At 46.0% G+C, this 19,965-nt stretch overlaps 1 protein-coding gene across 1 annotated transcript in view; it reads left to right on the top strand.

Annotated features, from left to right (window-relative positions):
- The window catches only part of LOC124015635 (nectin-1-like), a 53,805-nt gene that overhangs the window by 14,101 nt on the left and 19,739 nt on the right, over nucleotides 1–19,965 (top strand). Inside the window, exons 2-6 of the mRNA XM_046331007.1 lie at nucleotides 5,112–5,224; nucleotides 5,304–5,420; nucleotides 5,646–5,787; nucleotides 6,419–6,536; nucleotides 18,454–18,635. Of these exons, the coding sequence (XP_046186963.1) occupies nucleotides 5,112–5,224; nucleotides 5,304–5,420; nucleotides 5,646–5,787; nucleotides 6,419–6,536; nucleotides 18,454–18,635 (672 nt within the window). The remainder of the gene's footprint in view (nucleotides 1–5,111; nucleotides 5,225–5,303; nucleotides 5,421–5,645; nucleotides 5,788–6,418; nucleotides 6,537–18,453; nucleotides 18,636–19,965) is intronic.

Raw genomic sequence — 19,965 nt, 5'->3', positions numbered from 1 at the left:
CACACTACTCATGGTGGCAGTGCCAGAGATCACACACACACTACTCATGGTGGCAGTGCCAGAGATCACACACACACTACTCATGCCAGAGATGGCAGTGCCAGAGATCACACACACACTACTCATGGTGGCAGTGCCAGAGATCACACACACACTACTCATGGTGGCAGTGCCAGAGATCACACACACACTACTCACTGGCAGTGCCAGAGATCAGTGCCAGAGATCACACACACACTACTCATGGTGGCAGTGCCAGAGATCACACACACACTACTCATGGTGGCAGTGCCAGAGATCACACACACACTACTCATGGTGGCAGTGCCAGAGATCACACACACACTACTCATGGTGGCAGTGCCAGAGATCACACACACACTACTCATGGTGGCAGTGCCAGAGATCACACACACACTACTCATGGTGGCAGTGCCAGAGATCACACACACACTACTCATGGTGGCAGTGCCAGAGATCACACACACACTACTCATGCTGGCAGTGCCAGAGATCACACACACACTACTCATGCTGGCAGTGCCAGAGATCACACACACACTACTCATGGTGGCAGTGCCAGAGATCACACACACACTACTCATGCTGGCAGTGCCAGAGATCACACACACACTACTCATGGTGGCAGTGCCAGAGATCACACACACACTACTCATGCTGGCAGTGCCAGAGATCACACACACACTACTCATGCTGGCAGTGCCAGAGATCAGAGATCACACACACACTACTCATGCTGGCAGTGCCAGAGATCACACACACACTACTCATGCTGGCAGTGCCAGAGATCACACACACACTACTCATGCTGGCAGTGCCAGAGATCACACACACACTCATGCTGGCAGTGCCAGAGATCACACACACACTACTCATGGGCAGTGCCAGAGATCACACACACACTACTCATGCTGGCAGTGCCAGAGATCACACACACTACTCATGCTGGCAGTGCCAGAGATCACACACACACTACTCATGCTGGCAGTGCCAGAGATCACACACACACTACTCATGCTGGCAGTGCCAGAGATCACACACTACTCATGCTGGCAGTGCCAGAGATCACACACACACTACTCATGCTGGCAGTGCCAGAGATCACACACACACTACTCATGCTGGCAGTGCCAGAGATCACACACACACTACTCATGCTGGCAGTGCCAGAGATCACACACACACTACTCATGATCACACACACACTACTCATGCTGGCAGTGCCAGAGATCACACACACACTCTCATGCTGGCAGTGCCAGAGATCACACACACACTACTCATGCTGGCAGTGCCAGAGATCACACACACACTACTCATGCTGGCAGTGCCAGAGATCACACACACACTACTCATGCTGGCAGTGCCAGAGATCACACACACACTACTCATGCTGGCAGTGCCAGAGATCACACACACACTACTCATGTGGCAGTGCCAGAGATCACACACACACTACTCATGCTGGCAGTGCCAGAGATCACACACACACTACTCATGCTGGCAGTGCCAGAGATCACACACACACTACTCATGCTGGCAGTGCCAGAGATCACACACACACTACTCATGCTGGCAGTGCCAGAGATCACACACACACTACTCATGCTGGCAGTGGCAGTGCCAGAGATCACACACACACTACTCATGCTGGCAGTGCCAGAGATCACACACACACTACTCATGCTGGCAGTGCCAGAGATCACACACACACTACTCATGGTGGCAGTGCCAGAGATCACACACACACTACTCATGGTGGCAGTGCCAGAGATCACACACACACTACTCATGGTGGCAGTGCCAGAGATCACACACACACTACTCATGGTGGCAGTGCCAGAGATCACACACACACTACTCATGGTGGCAGTGCCAGAGATCACACACACACTACTCATGGTGGCAGTGCCAGAGATCACACACACACTACTCATGGTGGCAGTGCCAGAGATCACACACACACTACTCATGGTGGCACCAGAGATCACACACACACTACTCATGGTGGCTGGCAGTGCCAGAGATCACACACACACTACTCATGCTGGCAGTGCCAGAGATCACACACACACTACTCATGGTGGCAGTGCCAGAGATCACACACACACTACTCATGCTGGCAGTGCCAGAGAGATCACACACACACTACTCATGCTGGCAGTGCCAGAGATCACACACACACTACTCATGCTGGCAGTGCCAGAGATCACACACACACTACTCATGCTGGCAGTGCCAGAGATCCAGAGTGCCAGAGATCACACACACACTACTCATGCTGGCAGTGCCAGAGATCACACACACACTACTGCCAGAGATCACACACACACTACTCATGCTGGCAGTGCCAGAGATCACACACACACTACTCATGCTGGCAGTGCCAGAGATCACACACACACTACTCATGCTGGCAGTGCCAGAGATCACACACACACTACTCATGCTGGCAGTGCCAGAGATCACACACACACTACTCATGCTGGCAGTGCCAGAGATCACACACACACTACTCATGCTGGCAGTGCCAGAGATCACACACACACTACTCATGCTGGCAGTGCCAGAGATCACACACACACTACTCATGCTGGCAGTGCCAGAGATCACACACACACTACTCATGCTGGCAGTGCCAGAGATCACACACACACTACTCATGCTGGCAGTGCCAGAGATCACACACACACTACTCATGCTGGCAGTGCCAGAGATCACACACACACTACTCATGCTGGCAGTGCCAGAGATCACACACACACTACTCATGCTGGCAGTGCCAGAGATCACAGTGCCAGTGCCAGAGATCACACACACACTACTCATGCTGGCAGTGCCAGAGATCACACACACACTACTCATGCTGGCAGTGCCAGAGATCACACACACACTACTCATGCTGGCAGTGCCAGAGATCACACACACACTACTCATGCTGGCAGTGCCAGATCACACACACACTACTCATGCTGGCAGTGCCAGAGATCACACACACACTACTCATGCTGGCAGTGCCAGAGATCACACACACACTACTCATGCTGGCAGTGCCAGAGATCACACACACACTACTCATGCTGGCAGTGCCAGAGATCACACACACACTACTCATGCTGGCAGTGCCAGAGATCACACACACACTACTCATGCTGGCAGTGCCAGAGATCACACACACACTACTCATGCTGGCAGTGCCAGAGATCACACACACACTACTCATGCTGGCAGTGCCAGAGATCACACACACACTACTCATGCTGGCAGTGCCAGGCAGTGCCAGAGATCACACACACACTACTCATGCTGGCAGTGCCAGAGATCACACACACTACAGTGCCAGAGATACTCATGCTGGCAGTGCCAGAGATCACACACACACTACTCATGCTGGCAGTGCCAGAGATCACACACACACTACTCATGCTGGCAGTGCCAGAGATCACACACACACTACTCATGCTGGCAGTGCCAGAGATCACACACAGTGCTGGCAGTGCCAGAGATCACACACACACTACTCATGCTGGCAGTGCCAGAGATCACACACACACTACTCATGCTGGCAGTGCCAGAGATCACACACACACTACTCATGCTGGCAGTGCCAGAGATCACACACACACACACACACACACACACACACACACACACACACACACACACACACACACACACACACACACACACACACACACACACACACACACACACACACACACACACACACACACACACACACACACACTACATATCCAAATAGTCCAACAGATTACAATCAATTTGGCAGAGTAGAAGTGGAAGCAGACTGTATCTGGGCCAAACCCACACACAGACATTACTTTGAAAAATCAACATTTCAGCCTAAAGTCATTTTTCTGACTTTGTCAGAATTAAGAAATATTGGGTATATTTTGCTACTCTGCTGCTGTGTTAGCAAGCTGGAAGATATCTGTTGGTTAACTGTTAGAGATCTTTTACTCAGCTGTTAACAAGATGGTAGTTAGCTGTTGGCTAGCTGTTAGTTAGCTGTTAGCTGTTAGTTAGCTGGTAGCTAGGTGGTAGCTGTTAGTTAGCTGTTACATAAATGTTTGTTAGCTGTTATTTAGCTGTTAGTTAGCTGTCTGTTAGCTGGTAACTAACTATTAGTTAGCGTTTAGTTAGGTGTTAGTTAGCATTTACTTAGCTGTTAGTTAGCTCTTATCTTGCTGTTGGTTAGCTGGTAGCTAACTGTTAACTATGTGTTAGCTCGCTGGAAGTTGGATCATAAAGGAAAGTTTAGGCACAGAGAATATTTTTTAAAACATTTTGAAGTAACAGCAGAGTTATCAATATCTAGTAGTTATTCATCAAAGTGCTACCGTTAGTACCTCTTAGGTCATTTCCAGTATATTTTTTAAAGTGTGTGTCTGCGTGTGTGTGTGTAGTAGGTCACATGGTCAGTAAGAGAAACAGCCTCTCATTCCAGGTCAATCACAGACTAGAGATTAAACAGTTAATCCCTCTCTATCGCTTCTCTCTCTCTCTCTCTCTCTCTCTCTCCCCTTCTCTCTCTCTCTCTCTCTCTCTCTCTCTCTCTCTCTCTCTCTCTCTCTCTCTCTCTCTCTCTCTCTCTCTCTCTTCTCTCCCTCCCTCTCTCTCTCTCTCTCTTTCTCTCTCTCTCCTTCTCTCCCTCTCTCTCTCTCTCTCTCTCTCTCTCTCTCTCTCTCTCTCTCTCTCTCTCTCTCTCTCTCTCTCTCTCTCTCTTCTCTCTCTCTCTTCTCTCTCTCTCTCTCTCTCTTTCTCTCTTTCCCCCCCCCATCTCTCTCTCTGACTCTATCTTCTTTCTCTCTTTCCTTCCCTACATGCTATATTTTCCCAATGACTGTGTGTGTGTGTGTGTGTGTGTGTGTGTGTCAGACAGGTAGGCTGTGCTGCTCTCTGTTCCTCACCTAAAGCTTAGGTCTAACCCTAACCCTAATGAGCTCAGCTACAGAGCTGGCCTGATCCCACTGGGTGACGGCGTATGTGTACGTGTGTGTGACCCTAACCGTAACCCCATTTAACTGAGCAGCAGTGTATCTAACTTCTGTGTGTATTGTGTGTCCTAGGTGTGTGTAGTCAGTCAGTCCAGATGGAAGCCGAACAGTCAGGGTTCGTGGGCTCTAAGGTGGATCTACCATGTGTTTTTATCAACAGCATCCCACCTGTCAAGATCTCACAGGTAACCATCACACACACACACACATGCAATCAATACAACATCTGCAAGAACTTTGCCTTGAATTCTTCCCTCCCTCCAGGTGACATGGCAGAAGGTGATTAATGGAAAGAAACAGAACGTGGCGATAGCCAACCCGTCTCTAGGCGTGTCTGTGGCTCCGCCCTTCAAAGACAGAGTCAGCTTCAAAAACCCTGTGGTGAGGATGATGTGGAGTTGTGGTTGTGTTGCGGTTGTGTTGTGGTTGTGTTGCGGTTGTGTTGCAGGTTGTGTTCTAACCTTGCCATGCAGTCTTGTGGTTGTCATTATGGTTGTGTTGAGGTTGTTTTGTGGTTGTGTTGTGCTTGTTGTTGTGTTGTGGTGGTTGGGTTGTGGTTGTGTTGTGGTTGTAGTTGGTCTCTAAATATATGGCTCTGGTGTTAAGGTGCGGAGGAAAACTCCGTCCCTGGAGGACACCACTCTGACCTTCTCGTCTCTGCGACTGTCTGACGAGGCCAGATACATCTGTGAATACACTACCTTCCCTGCTGGCAACCGCGAAAACACGGTCAACCTCACAGTCTACGGTAAGACCACAACACAGAGCTACTATGCGGATGTCGGCCAACACGGGTTAACTCTCAATCTGATTGACTACAGACCAATGGTTCTGCATTCAGTGCTGCTTTCAGTACGTCGGCTGAATGTGAATGAAGAGGGAAGAATGCAGATATGCCGTCCTTGTTTTAGCACTATCCACTGAGTCTTGTTGAAATCGGGATCATATATACTGTGCTAATGAACATACATTAAAAAAGAGTAATGGAGAGCAATGTACAATATGGTGAATTTACGAAAATGAGAAATTTGTGTTAAGTGCATGGGGATCATCATCTTTATGCACCTCCGCTATTAAAAATGGACTTTAAACGCCACATTGTCTACAACCAACGATGGGATTGAATCCTGGCCTGAGGATTGTATAATGATTGAATCCCGGCCTGAGGATTGTATAATGATTGAATCCCGGCCTGAGGATTGTATAATGATTGAATCCCGGCCTGAGGATTGTATAATGATTGAATCCCGGCCTGTGTAATATGTCATATGATATCCTTTGGGGCCTTGTACACCACATTTCCTGTAACTCAAATGATGTCTAGCAGCTATGTTGCTGTGCTGTGATTTGACCAAGTTGTGATTTTGTTGTTGGTCCAGCCCGACCTTTGACCCAGATGAGTTTGTCGACACCCACACTGGTAGCTCGGTCATCCAATCTGAAGACGCCGGTCGCCACCTGCCTCTCGGCCAATGGGAAGCCTCCAGGAACCATCAGGTGGGACACTCTAAAGCTTTATGAAACAGTTTAAATTCCAAAGCTTTATGAAACAGACACTCTAAAGCTTTATGAAACAGTTTAAATTCCAAAGCTTTATGAAACAGACACTCTAAAGCTTTATGAAACAGTTTAAATTCCAAAGCTTTATGAAACAGTTTAAATTCCAAAGCTTTATGAAACAGACACTCTCTAAAGCTTTATGAAACAGTTTAAATGAAACAGACACTCTAAAGCTTTATGAAACAGCTTTATGAAACAGACACTCTAAAGCTTTATGAAACAGAAACAGTTATAAATTCCAAAGCTTTATGAAATTCCAAAGCTTTATGAAACAGACACTCTCTAAAGCTTTATGAAACAGTTTAAATTCCAAAGCTTTATGAAACAGACACTCTAAAGCTTTATGAAACAGTTTAAATTCCAAAGCTTTATGAAACAGACACTCTAAAGCTTTATGAAACAGTTTAAATTCCAAAGCTTTATGAAACAGTTTAAATTCCAAAGCTTTATGAAACAGACACTCTAAAGCTTTATGAAACAGTTTAAATTCCAAAGCTTTATGAAACAGTTTAAATTCCAAAGCTTTATGAAACAGACACTCTAAAGCAGTGGTCACCAAACTACGGCCCGCGGGCCGGATACGGCCCGTCAGCACATTTGGCCCGGCCCTCTGAACAATACCAGAGACGCTATCGAATTTTTTTCCTATTTGGCCTCCAAAAAAAAATCCTAGGCCCGGCCCTGTCAAAGAGAGAACGGAATAATGGCGAAAAGGTTAGGTAAGAGAAAATTTGATTCAGAATGCAGGGTATTTAACCTGCAGTGGACAAACGATTATTTTTTTGTTCAATGCAAAGAAAAGGCTGTTTGTCTCATCTGTCAAGAGACGGTGGCGGTATTCAAAGAATACAATCTTCGCCGACACTATGAATCCCGTCACAAAGACAAGTACGATAGCTTGCAAGGCCAAATACGAGCAGACAAACTCTCAAAGCTAAAAAGTGGACTACTATCTCAGCAGAATACATTTGTACGCCAAGCTCAGCTGAACCAGGCATCCGTTCGGGCCAGCTTTCGGGTTGCTAAACTGATAGCAAGAAGCGGTAAGCCTTTCACTGACGGAGAGTTTGTTAAGAAATGTATGGATGCTGTCGCGGAGGAGGTGTGTCCCGAGAAGAAAGATGCATTTAATGCCGTAAGTCTGTCGGCGAGTACAATCACCAGACGCGTTGAAGAAATCGGGAGTAATGTATATGCCCAGCTGCAGCAGAAGACGAAAGAATTTGACTTTCTTTCATTAGCACTTGATGAGAGCACGGACGTGCAAGACACAGCGCAACTGCTCATTTTTATTCGTGGAGTTAGCGCAAACTTTGAGATATGCGAGGAGCTGGCAGCCCTCCAAAGTCTCAAAGGGACTACAACGGGAGAGGATATTTTTGACAAAGTGTGCCAAACCATGGAGAAGTTGGACCTGGACTGGTCAAAGCTAGCTAGCATCACGACTGACGGGGCTCCTAGCATGGTGGGCGAAACTCGCGGTCTAATAGGACGCATGAACCGGGAGTTGGAAAAAAGGGGTCTCACCGCCCCGCTACGAGTCCACTGCCTAATTCACTAGCAAGCACTGTGCTGCAAAGTGTTGACGTGGGATTCTGTAATGAAGGTTGTGGTGTCGTGCATAAACTTCATCAGAGCAAAGGGACTTAAACACAGGCAGTTCCAAGAATTCCTGTCTGAACTGGAGTCTACGCACGGAGATGTGCTGTACTACATAGAGGTCCGATGGCTGAGCCGGGGCAGAGTTTTGAGGCGTTTTTACGAGCTGCTACCCGAAATTAACGCATTTCTTCATTTAAAAGACAAAACGGTCCCAGAGCTGATCGACCCAGAATGGAAATGGTACCTCGCATTTTTAACAGACGTGACAGAAATACTTAACAGCCTTAACTTGCAGCTACAAGGCGAGGGGAAACTCATTTGCGACATGTATTCACACATAAAAGCATTTGAGGTGAAATTAGCGCTGCTTTTGGAACAAGTGAAAAAGCGCAACTTCGTCCATCTTCCTGCTACCCAAAACCTGTCGACTGAGAACCCAGCGGTCCCGTTCCCAGCTGAAAAGTGCGTGGAAGCACTGGAAATGCTGAAGGCGGAGTTCGGTGTGCGATTCAGTGAAAGAAATCCGTCTTTTTCAGAACCCCTTTGTTGCCGACATTGATGAAGCCCAGCCTTCATATCAGTTTGAGTTGGCTGTTACAGAACTGTGATGTTCTGAAAGACGCATTCAAGCCCAACAGTCTCATTGACTTCTATGCCGCCCTCCCAAACGACACATATCCAAACATCGAAAAACACGCAATGAAAATGTCCACAGTTTTTGGCAGCACGTATATCTGCGAGAAAACCTTTTCTCGCATGAAACTGCTGAAAACCCCGATGAGATCAAGATTGACAGATGAACATTTGCATCAGTGCTTGAGACTGGCTGTAACTAGAATGGAACCTGATATTCAACTTCTCACCAGCCAGATGCAGGCCCACAGTTCACACTGATGAACATACATAGGTAAGCTCACTTTTCTGACTTGAATGAGTCATTCTGAGCATAAACAAATATAATCATAATAAAATCTACTGGGATAAAATCCATCTTTACAACCATACTGGTAGTGAAATGTATTGTGCGGTGTAGGTGCTGTATCACTTAGTTCAGTTTCTCAACCTGCTTCTTTTGTGGTTTTCACAGGGAAGTTGATGAGAGAGAGCTGCAAACAGCGGTGTCTACAAGCCTACTGGAACCTACAAAAGGATTATAAGGAAGGAACACAAGAAATTTAAGAGACTGCTCATATGTGTCAGAGAGATTCTGCTCTGACAACTGAGCTGAACTTTTATCTGTTAAGATTGTGCATGGCACGACAGAAAGTTAATGTTCCATGGCTTTTTTTTCTATGAAGAACCCAGAGAGAGTTATTTAGTTATTATTTATTTCCTGTTTTTTTCTGTGAAGAACTCAGAGAGGGTTATTTAGTTATTATTTATTTCATTAATAGTGTTATTATTTGTTTCCTGACTTTTTTTCTGTAAAGAACCTGGAAAGGGTTATTTGGTTATGTGTGGCTTTCTGGAAAACAATACATTTTTTAAGCTCCCCTACGATCGTCACACTTTTTCTGTTACAAACTGACACCGGCCCCCCATCAGAGAAGGGAAAAGTTATGTGGCCCTCACAGGAAAAAGTTTGGGGACCCCTGCTCTAAAGCTTTATGAAACAGTTTAAAGTCCAAAGCTTTATGAAACAGACACTCTAAAGCTTTATGAAACAGTTTAAAGTCCATAGCTTTATGAAACAGTTAGACTTTCCAAAGCTTTATTTGCATATTGATATTTCAATGCTTTATGACACTCAAGCCTCATCTGACATATGAAACAGTTTGCCACTACCACTGCCCCTGTACCACTGTAGTTTCACACTACTAATGATCCTAACACCTCTGGAAGATTAACCACTTCCATGCCAGTCAGAAGAATTTAAGGGCTCTATTAAAAACAGATTTGCTGAAGTGTTCTTCAGCTTACAAGCCTCCCCCTTTTTCCTCTAAACATAAGGATGGTGATTATGGCCAAAAAGTTATATTTTTGTTTCATCAGACCAAATCAAATCAAATGTATTTATAAAGCCCTTCGTACATCAGCTGATATCGCAAAGTGCTGTACAGAAACCCAGCCTATAACCCCAAACAGAAAGCAATGCAGGTGTAAAAGCACGACCAGAGGACATTTCTCCAAAAAGTATGATCTTTGTCCCCATGTGTAGTTGCAAACCGTAGTCTGGCTTTTTTTATGGCGGTTTTGGAGTAGTGGCTTCTTCCTTGCTGAGCGGCCTTTCAGGTTATATCGATTTAGGACTCGTTTTACTGTGGATATAGATAATTTTGTACCTGTTTCCTTCAGCATTTGTTGCTGTTGTTACTGTTGTTCTGGGATTGATTCGCACTTTTCACACCAAAGTACGTTCATCTCTAGGAGACAGAACGCGTCTCCTTCCTGAGCAGTATGATGGCTGCGTGGTCCCATGGTGTTTATACTTACGTACTATTGTTTGTACAGGTGAACGTGGTACCTTCAGACATTTGGAAATTGCTCCCAAGGATGAACCAGACTTGTGGAGGTCCATCATTATTTTTCTGAGGTCTTGGTTGATTTCTTTTGATTTTCCTATGATGTCAAGGAAAGAGGCACTGAGTTTGAAGGTAGGCCTTGAAATGCATCCACAGGTACACCTCCAATTGACTCAAATGATGTCAATTAGCCTATCAGAAGCTTCCAAAGCCATGACAACATTTTCTGGAATTTTCCAAGCTGTTTAAAGGCACAGTCAACTTAGTGCATGTAAACTTCTGACCCACTGGAATTGTGATGCAGTGAATTATAAGTGAAATAATCTGTATGTAAACAATTGTTTGAAAAATTGCTTGTGTCATGCACAAAGTAGATGTCCTATCCAATTGGCAAAACTATAGTTTGTTAACAAGAAATTTGTGGAGTGGTTGAAAACTGAGTTTTAGTGACTCCAACCTAAGTGTATGTAAACTTGGATACAACATCTGGATGCCAGGAATCTTGGTCACAGTGATGTACTGGGCCTTACGAACTGCCCTCTGTAGCACCTTACGGTCAGATGCCGAGCAGTTGCCATTACAGGCGTTGAAGTAACCGGTCAGGATGCTTCGATGGTGCAGCTGTAGAACCTTTTGATGATCTGAGGACCCATGCCAAATCTTTTTAGTTTCCTGAGGGGGAATAGGCGTTGTCTTGCCCTCTTTACGACTGTCTTGGTGTGTTGAACACATGATAGTTTGTTGGTGATGTGGACACCAAGAAACTTGAAGCTCTCAACCTCCTCCACTACAGCCCCATTGATGAGAATGGGGGCGTGCTCGGTCCCCCTTTTTTTATAGTCCACAACCATTTCCTTTGCCTTGTTGTTATCCTGGCACCACAATGCCAGGTCTCTGACCTCGTCCCTATAAGCTGTCTCATCATTGTCGGTGGTCAGGCCTACAACTGTTGTGTCATCTGCAAATTTAATGATGGTGTTGGAGTTGTGCTTGGCTGTGCAGTCATGGGTGAACAGGGAGTACAGTAGGGGACTGAGCACGCACCCCTGAGGTGCCCCTGTGTTGAGGATCAGCGGGGCAGATGTGTTGTTACCTACTCTTACCACCTGGGGGCAGACCGTCAGGAAGTCCATGATTGCAGTTGCAGAGGGAGGTGTTTAGTCCCAGGATCCTTAGCTTAGTGATGAGCTTTGAGGGCACTATGGTGTTGAACGCTGAGCTGTAGTCAATGAATAGCATTCTCACATAGGTGTTCCTTTTGTCCAGGTGGGAAAGGGCAGTGTGGAGTGCAATAGAGATTGCATCATCAGATTGGATCTGTTGGGGCGGTATGCAAATTGGAGTGGGTCTAGTGTTTCTGGGATAATGGTGTTGATGTGAGCCATGACCAGCCTTTCAAAGCACTTCATGTCTACAGACTTGAGTGCTACTGGTCAGTAGTCATTTAGGCAGGTTACCTTGGTGTTCTTGGGCACAGGGACTATGGTGGTCTGCTTGAAACATGTTGGTATTACAGACTCTGTCAGGGACAGATTGAAAATGTCACTTGCCAGTTGGTCAGCTAATGCTCGGAGTACACGTCCTGGTAATTCGTCTGACCACGCGGCCTTGTGAATGTTGACATGTATAATAGTTAGAGTCCTGCTCCTTGAAAGCGGCAGCTCTAACCTTTAGTTAGTGGGGTTTATACACACATCTAAAATAATGTGTCAGCCTACATAGAGGGGTTTTACACACATCTACAATAATGTGTCAGCCTACATAGAGGGGTTTATACACACATCTACAATCATGTATTAGCTGACATAGAGGGGTTTATACAGACATCTACAATAATGTGTCAGCCTACATAGAGGGGTTTATACACACATATAAAATCATGTATTAGCCTACATAGAGGGGTTTATACACACATATAAAATCATGTATTAGCCTACATAGAGGGGTTTATACACACATATAAAATCATGTATTAGCCTACATAGAGGGGTTTCCGGTTCCGGTTGGAGCGAGTGGTTGGAGCGAGTGGTCGCATCTGCACGTCGCTCCAACGGGTAGTATAACTTTTTCATTATATTTCATTATATCACAACGGTTTGATTTGTCTTGATTTGTCTTATCTTAGCAATTTCTTCTCAGCTAGCTACATAGCCGTCTTTGTATCAAAAGATAATTGCGTAATTATCGTATTTCGCCGTCCTAACGTAGTCTTCACTAGTCTTCACTAGCCAGCTAGCTAACGTCCACTGATTAGCTGCACTGGAGAAACTGTTACACTCAACTGAACGACTTGATTAGTTTAGTGTCAGCTAGCTACATAGCTGTCTTTGCTGTCTTCGTATCATCGTATCATCGTATCCAAGATAATTGTGTTGTTTAGGTTTAGAGTGTGTAGTCTTAGAGTGATTATCTTAATTTACCGAGGTTAGCTAGCCAGCTATTTGTCGTCCTTAACGTAGGTGACTCTGCTAGCTAGCCAACAGCTAGCCAACGCTAGCCAACGTCTTCTGTATAGAACTCAACTACCCGGTCGCATTCACAGGTTGTATCACATTTTCACTTCATTTTCATTACAGTACAACGGTTTGATTTGTTTGATCGTAGCTAGCTACTTAGCTAGCTACATAGCCGTCTTTGTATCAAAGATAATTGTGTAGTCTAGAGCGATTTTCTAGGTTCGCTAGCCATCTATTGTCGTTCTTTTAACGCAAACGTAAACAACACTGCTAGCTAGCCTGCTAGCCCCGAATAGCAACACTGCAGAAACTATTACACTCAACGGAACGACTTGATTAGTGTAGTGTCAACAACGCACCCACTGCCAGCTGGCCTACTTCAGCAGTACTGTATCATTTTAATCATTTTAGTCAATAAGATTCTTGCTACGTAGCTTAACTTTCTGAACATTCGAGACGTGTAGTCCACTTGTCATTCCAATCTCCTTTGCATTAGCGTAGCCTCTTCTGTAGCCTGTCAACTATGTGTCGGTTTATCCCTGTTCTCTCCTCTCTGCACAGACCATACAAACGCTCCTCACCGCGTGGCCGCGGCCACCCTACTCTGGTGGTCCCAGCGCGCACGACCCACGTGGAGTTCCAGGTCTCCGGTAGCCTCTGGAACTGCCAATCTGCGGTCAACAAGGCAGAGTTCATCTCAGCCCATGCCTCCCTCCAGTCCCTCGACTTCTTGGCCCTGACGGAAACATGGATCACCACAGACAACACTGCTACTCCTACTGCTCTCTCTTCGTCCGCCCACGTGTTCTCGCACACCCCGAGAGCGTCTGGTCAGCGGGGTGGTGGCACCGGGATCCTCATCTCTCCCAAGTGGTCATTCTCTCTTTCTCCCCTTACCCATCTGTCTATCGCCTCCTTTGAATTCCATGCTGTCACAGTCACTAGCCCTTTCAAGCTTAACATCCTTATCATTTATCGCCCTCCAGGTTCCCTCGGAGAGTTCATCAATGAGCTTGATGCCTTGATAAGCTCCTTTCCTGAGGACGGCTCACCTCTCACAGTTCTGGGCGACTTTAACCTCCCCACGTCTACCTTTGACTCTTTCCTCTCTGCCTCCTTCTTTCCACTCCTCTCCTCTTTTGACCTCACCCTCTCACCTTCCCCCCTACTCACAAGGCAGGCAATACGCTCGACCTCATCTTTACTAGATGCTGTTCTTCCACTAACCTCATTGCAACTCCCCTCCAAGTCTCCGACCACTGCCTTGTATCCTTTTCCCTCTCGCTCTCATCCAACACCTCCCACACTGCCCCTACTCGGATGGTATCGCGCCGTCCCAACCTTCGCTCTCTCTCCCCCGCTACTCTCTCCTCTTCCATCCTATCATCTCTTCCCTCCGCTCAAACCTTCTCCCACCTATCTCCCGATTCTGCCTCCTCAACCCTCCTCTCCTCCCTCTCTGCATCCCTTGACTCTCTATGTCCCCTATCCTCCAGGCCGGCTCGGTCCTCCCCTCCCGCTCCGTGGCTCGATGACTCATTGCGAGCTCACAGAACAGGGCTCCGGGCAGCCGAGCGGAAATGGAGGAAAACTCGCCTCCCTGCGGACCTGGCATCCTTTCACTCCCTCCTCTCTACATTTTCCTCCTCTGTCTCTGCTGCTAAAGCCACTTTCTACCACGCTAAATTCCAAGCTTCTGCCTCTAACCCTAGGAAGCTCTTTGCCACCTTCTCCTCCCTCCTGAATCCTCCGCCCCCTCCCCCCTCCTCCCTCTCTGCAGATGACTTCGTCAACCATTTTGAAAAGAAGGTCGACGACATCCGATCCTCGTTTGCTAAGTCAAACGACACCGCTGGTTCTGCTCACACTGCCCTACCCTATGCTCTGACCTCTTTCTCCCTCTCTCTCCAGATGAAATCTCGCGTCTTGTGACGGCCGGCCGCCCAACAACCTGCCCGCTTGACCCTATCCCCTCCTCTCTTCTCCAGACCATTTCCGGAGACCTTCTCCCTTACCTCACCTCGCTCATCAACTCATCCCTGACCGTTGGCTACGTCCCTTCCGTCTTCAAGAGAGCGAGAGTTGCACCCCTTCTGAAAAAACCTACACTCGATCCCTCCGATGTCAACAATTACAGACCAGTATCCCTTCTTTCTTTTCTCTCCAAAACTCTTGAACGTGCCGTCCTTGGCCAGCTCTCCCGCTATCTCTCTCTGAATGACCTTCTTGATCCAAATCAGTCAGGTTTCAAGACTAGTCATTCAACTGAGACTGCTCTCCTCTGTATCACGGAGGCGCTCCGCACTGCTAAAGCTAACTCTCTCTCCTCTGCTCTCATCCTTCTAGATCTATCGGCTGCCTTCGATACTGTGAACCATCAGATCCTCCTCTCCACCCTCTCCGAGTTGGGCATCTCCGGCGCGGCCCACGCTTGGATTGCGTCCTACCTGACAGGTCGCTCCTACCAGGTGGCGTGGCGAGAATCTGTCTCCTCACCACGCGCTCTCACCACTGGTGTCCCCCAGGGCTCTGTTCTTGGCCCTCTCCTATTCTCGCTATACACCAAGTCACTTGGCTCTGTCATAACCTCACATGGTCTCTCTTATCATTGCTATGCAGACGACACACAATTAATCTTCTCCTTTCCCCCTTCTGATGACCAGGTGGCGAATCGCATCTCTGCATGTCTGGCAGACATATCAGTGTGGATGACGGATCACCACCTCAAGCTGAACCTCGGCAAGACGGAGCTGCTCTTCCTCCCGGGGAAGGACTGCCCGTTCCATGATCTCGCCATCACGGTTGACAACTCCACTGTGTCCTCCTCCCAGAGCGCCAAGAACCTTGGTGTGATCCTGGACAACACCCTGTCGTTCTCAACTAACATCAAGGCGGTGGCCCGTTCCTGTAGGTTCATGCTCTACAACATCCGCAGAGTACGACCCTGCCTCACACAGGAAGCGGCGCAGGTCCTAATCCAGGCACTTGTCATCTCCCGTCTGGATTACTGCAACTCGCTGTTGGCTGGGCTCCCTGCCTGTGCCATTAAACCCCTTCAACTCATCCAGAACGCCGCAGCCCGTCTGGTGTTCAACCTTCCCAAGTTCTCTCACGTCACCCCGCTCCTCCGTTCTCTCCACTGGCTTCCAGTTGAAGCTCGCATCCGCTACAAGACCATGGTGCTTGCCTACGGAGCTGTGAGGGGAACGGCACCTCAGTACCTCCAGGCTCTGATCAGGCCCTACACCCAAACAAGGGCACTGCGTTCATCCACCTCTGGCCTGCTCGCCTCCCTACCACTGAGGAAGTACAGCTCCCGCTCAGCCCAGTCAAAACTGTTCGCTGCCCTGGCCCCCAATGGTGGAACAAACTCCCTCACGACGCCAGGACAGCGGAGTCAATCACCACCTTCCGGAGACACCTGAAACCCCACCTCTTTAAGGAATACCTAGGATAGGTTAAGTAATCCCTCTCACCCCACCCCCCCTAAGTTTTAGATGCACTATTGTTAAGTGACTGTCCCACTGGATGTCATAAGGTGAATGCATCAATTTGTAAGTCGCTCTGGATAAGAGCGTCTGCTAAATGACTTAAAATGTAAAAATGTAAATGTTTATACACACATATAAAATCATGTATTAGCCTACATAGAGGGGTTTATACACACATATAAAATCATGTATTAGCCTACATAGAGGGGTTTATACACACATCTAAAATAATGTATTAGCTGACATAAAGGGCTTTTTACACACATCTAATAGCCCAACCTGCACATACTGAAACTAATACTTTGGCGCACGTTTTTAAGGGCACCTCAGATATTGCCACTCCTCCCACTTCAGCAGCAGATAAGACAGATAAGACAGATAAAACATCAATCCCGGCACTAGGGTTTGGAAATATAAGAGACCCGGTTTTGCCTTAGACAATTGCTCTGGCATAAGGCCAGACAAAAATGGAGCTCTAAAGCTCTATGACACAGTTTGTAAATACAAGGCTTTATGAAACAGTTTGACACTCTAAAGCTCTATGTCACAGTTTGTAAATACAAGGCTTTATGAAACAGTTTGACACTCTAAAGCTCTATGTCACAGTTTGTAACTACAAGGCTTTATGAAACAGTTTGACACTCTAAAGCTCTATGTCACAGTTTGTAACTACAAGGCTTTATGAAACAGTTTGACACTCTAAAGCTCTATGTCACAGTTTGTAACTACAAGGCTTTATGAAACAGTTTGACACTCTAAAGCTCTATGTCACAGTTTGTAACTACAAGGCTTTATGAAACAGTTTGACACTCTAAAGCTCTATGTCACAGTTTGTAACTACAAGGCTTTATGAAACAGTTTGACACTCTAAAGCTCTATGTCACAGTTTGTAACTACAAGGCTTTATGAAACAGTTTGACACTCTAAAGCTCTATGTCACAGTTTGTAACTACAAGGCTTTATGAAACAGTTTGACACTCTAAAGCTCTATGTCACAGTTTGTAACTACAAGGCTTTATGAAACAGTTTGACACTCTAAAGCTCTATGACACAGTTTGTAACTACAAGGCTTTATGAAACAGTTTGACACTCTAAAGCTCTATGTCACAGTTTGTAACTACAAGGCTTTATGAAACAGTTTGACACTCTAAAGCTCCATGTCACAGTTTGTAACTACAAGGCTTTATGAAACAGTTTGACACTCTAAAGCTCTATGTCACAGTTTGTAACTACAAGGCTTTATGAAACAGTTTGACACTCTAAAGCTCTATGTCACAGTTTGTAACTACAAGGCTTTATGAAACAGTTTGACACTCTAAAGCTCTATGACACAGTTTGTAACTACAAGGCTTTATGAAACAGTTTGACACGCTAAAGCTCTATGTCACAGTTTGTAACTACAAGGCTTTATGAAACAGTTTGACACTCTAAAGCTCTATGTCACAGTTTGTAACTACAAGGCTTTATGAAACAGTTTGACACGCTAAAGCTCTATGTCACAGTTTGTAACTACAAGGCTTTATGAAACAGTTTGACACTCTAAAGCTCTATGACACAGTTTGTAACTACAAGGCTTTATGAAACAGTTTGACACGCTAAAGCTCTATGACACATAATCTCTCCAAAGTAAGAATTCAGACATGAATGATTCTCGAAGGTTTGATCTCAAACAGTGAACATATCAGTAACTGTTGCTAGCTTCAAATGTTATATGGAAGTTTATTTCCTGACTGCTTTGTGTGTGTGTTTGTTTTTGTCTGTGTGTCTGTGTGTGTTTCTCTCTGTGTGTCTGTGTGTTCATGCGTGTGTGTGTGCATGTATTCATGCGTGTGTGTGTGAGCAGGTGGGACACGCGTGTGCGTGGTGAGGCGACCACCCAGGAGATCCGTAACTCTGATGGGACGATCACGGTACGAAGCGACTTCATCCTGGTACCCAGCAAGAATACACATCTGGAGAAGCTCACCTGTATCACATCCTATAACCAGGAGACATACACCGACTCTGTCACGCTGGACATACAGTGTAGGTCACACACACACATACACCGACTCTGTCACGCTGGACATACAGTGTAGGTCACACACACACATACACCGACTCTGTCACGCTGGACATACAGTGTAGGTCACACACACACATACAACATACACACACACACACACACACACACACACACACACACACACACACACACACACACACACACACACACACACACACACACACACACACACACACACACACACACACACACACACACACACACACACACACACACACACACACACACACACACACACACACACACCAGGATTGGGGTCAATTCCAATTGAATTTGAAATTCTAATTAAATTCTTGAATTCACTCATGAAATTGAGAATATATGTTGAATTCAGTTCGAATTCCAAAAAAAATTAAGTTAAGAAAAACATGTAATCTTTGAAAATGAATTGATTTGGAATTCAGTATTTTTACATTTCTCAGTTCATGGAGTTAATGCACATAGTATCAAACATTGACTGCAGGATTTATTTGAAATAATTTAAACCTAATTCCAACTCTTTCTACATGTCCAGTATAGGCTTTCTGAACAGTGACATGATCGGCCTGAAAGGTCTGTATACTTTTTAACATTTCCTATTAGATGACAAGATCAAAATGCGGAAAGGGTCGTTCTTCGTTTATTTGATTTGAATCTGAAATCAAACACATAAACTGTTTTGTTTTTAGTTTTTATTGTCTAAAGGAAATATGAAATGAAAAACTGAACAATGATTTGATTATTCAAATGTTGTGTTTTTAATTATCGGTTCTGGTTTATACCAATTAATTAGGAATGGCTTCTTGACAACACAGAAAATGATAAATGGGTCATTCTTCATGTTTTTGATCTGATATTATTATTTATTTAAAAAAATGTTTCTCATTCCAATGATTTGATGATTGACAGTCACTGCAGTTGGTCATGTGACCAGTCCTGAGTCCAAATTGATCTAGGTCGGTGAGACAGTCACTGCAGTTGGTCATGTGACCAGTCCTGAGTCCAAATTGATCTAGGTCGGTGAGACAGTCACTGCAGTTGGTCATGTGACCAGTCCTGAGTCCAAATTGATCTAGGTCGGTGAGACAGTCACTGCAGTTGGTCATGTGACCAGTCCTGAGTCCAAATTGATCTAGGTCGGTGAGACAGTCACTGCAGTTGGTCATGTGACCAGTCCTGAGTCCAAATTGATCTAGGTCGGTGAGACAGTCACTGCAGTTGGTCATGTGACCAGTCCTGAGTCCAAATTGATCTAGGTCGGTGAGACAGTCACTGCAGTTGGTCATGTGACCAGTCCTGAATCCAAATTGA

The sequence above is a fragment of the Oncorhynchus gorbuscha genome, linkage group LG02, assembly GCF_021184085.1.
Source record: "Oncorhynchus gorbuscha isolate QuinsamMale2020 ecotype Even-year linkage group LG02, OgorEven_v1.0, whole genome shotgun sequence".
NCBI lineage: Eukaryota > Metazoa > Chordata > Actinopteri > Salmoniformes > Salmonidae > Oncorhynchus > Oncorhynchus gorbuscha.
Note: the sequence above shows the minus strand (reverse complement) of the source record. Positions and strands in the feature narration are given on the sequence as shown.